Source organism: Mastomys coucha, unplaced genomic scaffold (assembly GCF_008632895.1).
Source record: "Mastomys coucha isolate ucsf_1 unplaced genomic scaffold, UCSF_Mcou_1 pScaffold22, whole genome shotgun sequence".
Classification (NCBI taxonomy): Eukaryota; Metazoa; Chordata; class Mammalia; order Rodentia; family Muridae; genus Mastomys; species Mastomys coucha.
This window is the reverse complement of record NW_022196905.1, coordinates 210,236,261-210,245,319: the sequence shown is the minus strand read 5'-3', so window position 1 is coordinate 210,245,319 and position 9,059 is coordinate 210,236,261. Positions and strand designations below refer to the sequence as shown.

Genomic DNA, 9,059 nt, shown 5'->3' with positions numbered 1-9,059 from the left:
CTCCCTCCCTCCCCCCCTTTCTTTCTTTCTTTCTTTCTTTCTTTCTTTCTTTTTTTGAGACAGGATTTCTCTGTATAGCCCTGGCTGTCCTGGGAACTCACTCTGTAGACCAGGCTGGCCTCGAACTCAGAAATCCGCCTGCCTCTGCCTCCCAAGTGCTGGGATTAAAGGCGTGCGCCACCACCGCCCGGCTTGTTTTGTTTTTTTCAGCAACTTCTTTCTTTCCTTAGCAATTGTATTAAAAAGATCTTTGTGACTGTGCATACGCAGAGACCAGTTCAGGTGGTTGGGTGTCGTCCTGCCCTACTTTTTTTGACACAGTTTCTCCTAAACCTGAGGGTACCCGTTTTGGCTACTCGGGCTGGCCAGTGGGCTCCAGGTAGATCTGCCTGTATCCCCTAGCACTGGGATGATAGGCTCCTGCCTACCTCTGCCATTTTAGAAGGGTACTGGGGATTCGAACCTAGATCTACATACTTGGGTCACGCTCTTAAACCAGTCATCTCCCCAACTTCTAAGAAGTGACGTTTATTACAGTAACTATGTGTGTGCATGTGTCAGACTCTCTGAAGTTACAGTTAGTAAATATATTTTACTTATTTTTGAAGATTTATTTTATGTTTATGAGTACATTGTAGCTTTACAGATGGTTGTGAGCCATCATGTGGTTGCTGGGAATTGGTCTCAGGACCTCTGCTAGTTCCAGCCCCCACACACTCCCTCCCAAAGATTTATTTATTATTATATGTGAGTACACTGCAGCTGTCTTCAGATACACCAGAAGAGGGCATCAGACCTCATTACAGATGGCTGTGAGCCACCATGTGGTAGACGGAGTTTGAACTCAGGACCTTTGGAAGAACAGTCAGTGCTCTTAACTGCCGAGCCATCTCTCCAGCCCAAATATATTATTAAATATAGTTTTTGATTGGCCTTATTTGTCCCCAACTCTTTTTTGTTTTGTTTTGTTTTTTCGAGACAGAGTTTCTGTGTAGTCCTGGCTGTCCTGGAACTCACTCTGTAGACCAGGCTGGCCTCGAACCCAGAAATCCGCCTGCCTCTGCCTCCCAAACTTGGGGATTAAAGCCATGCGCCACCGCTGTCCGGCTGTCCCTGACTCCTACTGCTCATTTTGCTCATGCTCTGGGGTGGAACTCGGGCTGTCAGGCTTTGTGGCAACTGAGCCACCCGACGAGCCTTTCTTGTGCTATTTTTGGAAGATGGAGTCAGGGTCCCATTATAATTTTGTCTGGCCTATAATTTTCTATGTATACCAGGCTGGCCCTGAACTCAGAGTCTGCCTCTCCTAGGAGGGGAACTGTGTGGCCACTGCAGTGGACCTCCACTGTTTTCCCAGGCAGGTTTTAATAGCTGTGTATTGCAGGCTGCCCTAGGCCTTTGGAGTGGAGTGGCCAGGTGACTTCAGGATAGAGGTGTCCTGGCTGGCACCACCCCGCAGCCTAGGCACGCACCCTTTCCACCCCACCCCCACCCCCTGGCACTGAAGGCATGTGGGTTGGCGCGAAGGCTTTCTTGTTTTATTTCAGCCTGGGCATGATTCGGATAAACAGGATCATGCTGATGAACACAAAGCACACGATGATGAGCATGGCCCACAGCAGCCAGTTCACCGACTTCTGTGCATGCTGCTCCAGCCTCTCCGACTCTAGCTTCAGCTTCTCCAGGTTCTGGTCTGCCATCTTGAGCGAATGTGACAGTGTCTGTGGGAGAATAAGGGACTGTGTCAACAGGACTGAGGCCCAAGTATGACTTCTCCCGAGTAGCCTGTGCTACTCCACCGCCCCCACCCCCCTTACCAAACTCCTGCTCAGCTAGGAGAACACCAGTCACGTGCCCCTTTTTGCAGAGGTTGCTCAGCGCCCCGAGGCAGACAGAGGCTGCAGTGCTACCACACCTGGTTGTCCTTCTTGATGACACTCTGGGCGGCCAGGGTGTTGGTCTTGAGGCTGCGGGCCAGGCCTAGCATCTCCTCAGCCAGCTTCTCCTGGAGGCCCTGGTGCCTCTGGAGGACGAGGTCCAACTCCGATGCTGACTGCTTCTCATCTGCAGGTCTGGGCCCCTTCACACTGCTGACGCCACATTTGTGGGTTCCCAGTAGTGACAGGTAGATACAGACATCCATGTGGCCCTTTCACAAGGATCCCAGGGCCCAGGGCACCACCCTCAGTTTGACTAGGGACTCCGTTTTCCCTGCTCTTTTACACTCCCGGACCAGCAGCCCCGGAAAAGACTTCCGGCAGGCAGTTGGTCCTTCTAGCAGCTCAGGGGCCCCAGCTTCAGCCTCTCACTTCCCTTCCCTGTCATGCTGTGGCTGAAATACTCACGCTCGCTTCCTCATGTCCACCTCACCTTCTGGAAGCAAAAGAGGCCAAGAACAAAGAAAATAGCTTTCTTGTTTCCAAGCTCCTGACCTTGACCGAGTCTGCTAAGCCAAATGCAGTTCTGCCTGTGAACTGCTCTTTGCCCACTCTGCAGACCACCTCTTCTCCCTGGCTGCAGGCCCTCTCAGTGGCCTGGCACTGTGCAGGGGACCACCCTCCCTTTCTCAGCCTCCCCTCAGGCATAACTCAAAGATAACCCTGAGGGACGTCTTCCTGGGCTGGGAAAGATCAAGGGAGTCGGTTAGGCATGAGGGCTGTGGGGTGGCAGGAACAGCCAGTCACATTCAGCATGTCTCACCTCCAGATGATTCCTATGGGGAGGAGGAGAGGAATGAGGCCATGCACTTTGATGTCTTCCCCTATTCTCTCTCTGCTTTGGGCTGACTCATGTAAAGCTGTGGAGCCAGCTCTGGGGTTTAAGCAGACATGGTCCATTCTTTGTTTTGCTTTCTGCTTATTTTCTAAGACAGAGTTTCTCTGCGTAGCCCTGATTACTGGAACTCATTCTGTAGAGCAAGCAGGCTGGCTTCGAACTCACAAAGATCTGCCTGCCTCTGCCTCCTGAGTGCTGGGGTTAAAGGCATGCACTACCACCACCAGGCCAAATTCCTCTTCTAGAGCACAGAGCCTTCCTGGGGAAGCCTTGTCTATGGCCCTCTAGGGTTTGTGGTACTATTCAATCTTTCCCTCTGAAGACTACTCTTTTTGCTATCCAGAGGTTGGTCCCCGGGACAAGGGAGGGAATCATACCGTGCCCAACAGCTCACTCCGCATCTCACTGGTGTAACGTGCCCTAGACTGCAAATGTACAGTCTTGGTGGCAGGCACCCGCTCCCTGGCTGTGGTGGGCACGCGGCCAGGAGCCAGGAACTGGTTAGCTAGAGCTTTTTCAGAGGAGGAGGTCTAAGGAGACATGGGAAGGGGAAGATGAGTTACTGGGGGGCTGTGGGGAACTGAGTGAGGCCCGCCTGAGGGGTGGGAGGGCGGGCTCACCAACTTCTCAGCCTGCAGCATGCCCTTCAGAAAGTCCACTTTGCGGGAGTACTCGCTGATCACTTCGGAGGCCGGTTTACTGAAAGGCGGCAGCAGGAGAAAGTCAGCCTGCTGCCGTGGCGGCGTGGGAGGAGGCATCTCGGTGCCCCCACCACACTCACCTTGCTTGGACTTTCAGAGCCTGCAGCATGTCTTCCAGGGCACCCACATACTGGAGGGAAGGCGGGTGTCAGCCAAGCCAGTGCCCCAAGGCAGGAGCAAACCAGGGAGAGGGGTGGGGCCCGCAGAGGGGCCAGAGAGGGGCGGGGCATGGGTGACGTAACCGAGAGGGCGTGGCCCGCGCGTGGGGCCGTGGGAAGAGAAACCCGGACGTCAGGGGTCTACGCACTCGGGCCGCGTCGCCGCCGACCGGAAGGGGCGGGGACAGTGGCCTGGGAGTTGGATCACCGGCCTCTAGGGCCCCAGGCCTCTGCGGCGGCGTGGGATTCCCTCACCTTCTCCAGACGCCACTCATCCGGTTCTCGTTTTTCCGCTGCCATCGACTCACAGCGACAAAGCAGCCGTACCAGGTTTAACTCCAGCCGCGACGTCGGCCGCGGGCGGTGATAGGCGCCTTCCGCCTGAGCCATCTTAGAAAAGGGCGGAAGTGCCTGTGTGAGGTCCTTCCCTTGCGCGGCCCGCCCTGCTACGCTTGGGACGGAAGTGGAGCTTTATTTCAAGCCGCAGTTTATTCAGAGACAAATCGTCTTCGTCCCTGTCTCTTTTTGGAATTGTGGCCTTTTCCGTTTTTTGAAGCAGAGTCTCTGTAGCCCATCCAGGCCCTGATCAGCCGATCATGTCCGTCAAGGACTGGTTGGCAGCACCGGAAAAGCCATTCCTCATCTTCGCTCGCCGGTCATTGCGTTCCGCTTGTTCACCTCGCCTCTCCGCGCTCAGTGCGCGTGTTTTCTACCTCTGGGGCGGGAACCGTGACCTGGGGCCTGCCCACGACCCTGCTTGATGACGTGCCAGTTGGGTGTTTCCAGCCCTGGCTGCCTGCATCCCGAATTTTGACCTGGCTGTTTACACCCTTCTGTAATAAATCATGGTCCATGGCCCTCTTCTTCCCCAGCTACCAGCAACTCTACTTCATTTTAGGTTAAATGTAGTCGGCTACGTGACTGAGGCCTTGGAGGATGGAGAATATTGTACCTCCTGAAGAATTTAGCCAATGAGAAATTGAGGGATCAGGGAATGAATGCCATGTAGATTATAAACCAAGCCAGGATGTCCTGGAGCTGGATTTACCGTGGCTGAGAGCCAATAATTAGGCTCTCTGCAAGAGCAGTATGTGCTTTCAACCACTGAGCACCTTTCACTCTCATGTGACTTCTGAGCATTACAAATGTTAGACAAGCCATTTCAGTCCTGAGCACGTGGTTTTTTTTTTTTTTTTTTTTAAACAAAAGATGCTAACCGCCTGTGACTCCGGGGATCAGACACTTCTGATTTCTTCACATGCTTTCATATGCACACACCAACACACAAATATACATTTTACCCTGGGCAGGGTGGTGGTGGGGCTTTAATCCTAGCACTTGGGAGGCAGAGGCAGGCAGATTTCTGAGTTCGAGGCCAGCCTGGTCTACAGAGTGAGTTCCAGGACAGCCAGGGCTACACAGAGAAACCGTGTCTCGGAAAAAAAACAACAACAAAAAAAGTTTTCCTTTATAAAAGTCGCCATGGTCAAGGTGTCTCTTCACAGCAATAGAAACCCTGTGTCCTCTGAACGAACAGCAAGCACTCTCCGGAGCTAGACCTCACTCTACAGCCCTGACTGGCCTCTGTTGGAATTAAAGGCCTGTGCCACACTAGCACCTGCACGCCATTCTGACTACCACACCACAGAATCTCTCTCCTTTCTAAAGAGGAATGATGCTGTGTTGTGTGTATGTACCATTTTTCGCTCTTCCACTCACCTGCTGGTGCAGGTTGCATGACTTTGGGATTGACCCAAATGGAGTGACATGGAATAAACAACAGACATACGTAGAAAAGAGCAGCTTTGGGTGGATGTTTTACATTTTAAATTTGTGTCATCAACACAATGTACACATGAAGATTAGAGGACAACTTGTAGAATGGGTTCTCTCCTTCTATCGAGTGGTTGGGCCTATCTGCCACTGCTTGTGACTGCCCTTCATAAGGATCAGAGCATAGCGCAAAGATCCCTCAGGTTGCCTGAGGTCCCATTCACTTCAGGAAATGCGTTATGGAATACTGAGTTCAGGGTCCACAAAGGAGCGCCTCTGTGGAGTGACTGATGTGTTCATAAGAAGATAGAGGAGATATGTTTTGGTGGATATGTAGTCAGGTGTGGGGGGAGGGGGCACCCCTGAGGGCCCATGCTGAGGCATCCCTTCCCCATGAGGGACCAGCCACACAACTGTATAGTATAGAATAGAGTTTATTCAGGGCATGGGGAGGGGAGTTCAGAGGGTAGTAGAGGCAGAGAAAGGCAGAGAGAGAGGGAGGGAGGGGGAGAGGGAGAAGAAAAGAGAAGTAGAGGCTGGCCATGAACATGTAGAGAGAGGAGGGAAGAGGACAGTGAAGAAGCAAAAGACAAGAGCAAGAGAGAGGGGAGGAGGTAAGTGGCCCCTTTTATAATGAGTCAAGCAAGTAACTGTGTGGCAGAGCTTAGAGAAATGCTAACAGTAACAGTCTCCTCTCCCCAGCTGTGTAGCTTGGGCCAGGTACAGTGCTAATATGAATGCAGTCAGTGTTGTTAGGTCATGTTGAGCTTGCCTTGGACCTTAAACACAAAAATCCTATATGTGCCTTGATAACTGCATCTGGCCAAGGGACTAGAGAATTGTTCACAGAGTTCTCTGAAAAGTATGAGGGCCTGTGCTCAAATCTTTAGCACCCTAATAAAAAGCCCCAGCCTACATAAGCCAGACTCTAGGCTGCCCTGCATAAGTTCTGTCTAGTTCAGGCCAAGGATGACATCAAAAGGTGATTGAGGGTGGCACTGGAGTGTTAATGTAACTTTTATTCACCTGATGGAATTGTCTTGGAGGCTTACTGCCTCTGTCTGCTCACTTAGGCTTAGCCCTGGAAGCTTCTAGCCACTGTACAATCTAATCTAGGCCTGGAATGTTTCCATTGAACTCAGCCCAAACTAACTTTACCTTAAGTCTTTGGGATTAATGGCTTGTAGTAAGGGGATGTCTGTAATCAAGCCAGAGGGATTAAAGGTGTATACTAAGGTACTACAACTAGAACAGGTTTTTCCAGTAAACAACACAATCTCGGGGCTTTGGAGAAATGACTCCAAGGTTAAGGGCACTCATTGCTCCCTCAGAGGGCCAACGTTTAATTTTCAGCACCACATGTCAGTTTACAACTATCTATAATCATAGTTCCAGTGGGCCAAAGCACTTTTTTTTTCTGGCCTCCAGTCACCAGGCACACACATGGTGCAGACATTCAGTTAAAACACCCATTAACATGAAATGAAAATAAATCTTAAAAAACAAATTTAAAAAGGCAACAACCGGGCTGGAGAGATGGCTCAGTGGTTAAGAGCACAGACTGCTCTTCCAGAGGTCCTGAGTTCAATTCCCAGCAACCACATGGTGGCTCACAACCATCTGTAATGGGGTCTGGTGCCCTTTTCTTGTGTATCTGAGGAGAGTAATGGTGGTGTACTCATATGTATAAAATAAATAAATCTTAAAAAGAAAAAAAGGCAACAACCTTCAGGAGGTCTTGAGAGGGGAGATCTCTGGGTGACACTTCCCTAAGAGTTTTCCAGTGGGTGGGCCCCTAGGAGGAGGTGAGGCAGACAGCTCCCAGAGGGGTTATGTGGCTGGTGAGGCCAGGCAAGGCATAGGTCCTAAAGGGCATGGTGCTGATCCTTCATCCCAGTTAGATTTCAGCAAGACTGATGAACAGAACAAACTCCACTCACAGTTACCTGGGAAAGGGCGCTGAGGAACTCAGCCCTAGCTACCCCGTCCTGTGGCTGGTCCCTCAGGGGGAAGAGATACCTCAGCATGGGCCCGAAGAGGTACCCCCTCCCCAACACTATACCACACCTCCACCAAACATATCTCTGGTCTCTTATCTTTTTATAAAACACAGGGAGTAATAACTCTTTGGCTGAACTGGTTCCTACAATTTGCTCTGGAGCCTCAAATTAGGTTGTTTGAATATACTTGGCCCAGGGAGTGGCACTACTTGGAGGTGTGGCCTTGTTGGAAGAAGGGTGGCACTGTGGGCAAAGGCCCTCATCCTAGCTGCCTAAAAGCCAGTCTTCTCTTAGAAGCCTTTGGATGAAGAAGTAGAACTCTCAGCTCCTCCTGCACCATGCCTGCCTGGATGCTGCCTTGATGATAATGGACTAAACCTCTGAACCTGCAAGCCAGCCCCAATTAAATGGCGGCACACGCCTTTAATCCCAGCACTTGGGAGGCAGGGGCAGGCAGATTTCTGAGTTCGAGGTCAGCCTGATCTACAGAGTGAGTTCTAGGACAGCCAGGGCTACCCAGAAACCCTGTCTCGGAAAACAAAACAAAAACAAAACAACAACAAAAACCTTGCCTTGGTCATGGTGTCTGTTCACAGCAGTAAAACCCTAAGACAGTCCCCAAGGCTGTTTCCCAATGGTGAGAAATTACCTTGCATATTTCTTTTGGACCTGTACTCCTGAACCCAATAATGGCTTTTGCCACATCACATACACACTTGGGAAAGTCTAGGCATTCTTTGTTTGAGATTCAGGGAAACCACTGCCCCTAGAAATGGCTCATTCATTCATTTTTCTGGCACAAAGAACTGTGCTTCTCAGTTTTTTTTTTTTTTAAAGATTTATTTATTATTATATGTAAGTACACTGTAGCTGTCTCAGACACACCAGAAGAGGGCGGCAGATCTCATTATGGATGGTTGTGAGCCACCATGTGGTTGCTGGGATTTGAACTCATGACCTTTGGAAGAGCAGTCAGTGCTCTTAACTGTTGGACCGTCTCTCCAGCCCCGCGCTTCTCAGTTTTGCACTGAGCATTTTGAGACCTTTAGCGGCTTGGTCACAGTGTCTTTGCATGTTTCCCACAATTTTACATATTTCCCACAATTGAAGTACCAGGCATTTTGATGTCAGAGACCTCTAGCTATAGACTGACTTATAGCATTAGCATTGTACACATTAGAAGCAATATTGGTTGTGACCCTTATCCATCTGTCCATAGGCAGTTCCCATGCCTTTAATGGTCTCATTTTTCTACATTTTGTATTTGCATTTTTAAATGCCAAGGTCTCTATCAACACCTGTCTTGCTTTAGGTCCGATAAAGCTTTGTTCACAGCTGAGATTAATCTTTGTTAAAAACCAGTGAAGATTTTCCCCCAGAGCCTTGTATAATCTTTGTAAATGAGGTGAACCTTTTCTGAGGCTCAGATTTGTCCCACGCTCTTACAGCACTAAGCAGCATTGCTCTATAGCACCATCAATTGGCTATGCGTGTATACCAGAGTGCCACCCTTCACCTAGCGACTAGTCTTTCACTTTATTGGGGTGGGGGTGGGGGTGGTTGAATGACCCTTTCACAGGGGTCACCTAAAACTATCAGAATGAAGATTCGTTGAGAGTAGCAAGTTACACTTATGAAGTAGCAATGACAAC

General features: G+C 50.3%; 1 protein-coding gene across 2 annotated transcripts; it reads right to left on the bottom strand.

Annotated features, from left to right (window-relative positions):
- Window positions 1–1,516: 1,516 nt before the first annotated feature.
- On the bottom strand, window positions 1,517–4,341 carry Use1 (unconventional SNARE in the ER 1). Of its 2 annotated transcripts, none has more exons than XM_031340214.1 (8): window positions 3,890–4,341; window positions 3,557–3,606; window positions 3,396–3,474; window positions 3,153–3,305; window positions 2,701–2,713; window positions 2,346–2,373; window positions 1,916–2,090; window positions 1,517–1,721 (listed from the first exon to the last, which is right to left on the bottom strand). In XM_031340214.1, the coding sequence occupies exons 1-8, from the start codon at window positions 4,022–4,024 to the stop codon at window positions 1,539–1,541; spliced, it is 816 nt and encodes a 271-aa protein (XP_031196074.1). In that variant the 5' UTR covers window positions 4,025–4,341; the 3' UTR covers window positions 1,517–1,538. The 2 variants fall into 2 exon arrangements, with proteins under 2 accessions (XP_031196074.1, XP_031196075.1); XM_031340215.1 differs by having other exon boundaries at window positions 1,916–2,087; window positions 3,890–4,337.
- Between the last annotated feature and the right edge of the window lie 4,718 nt (window positions 4,342–9,059).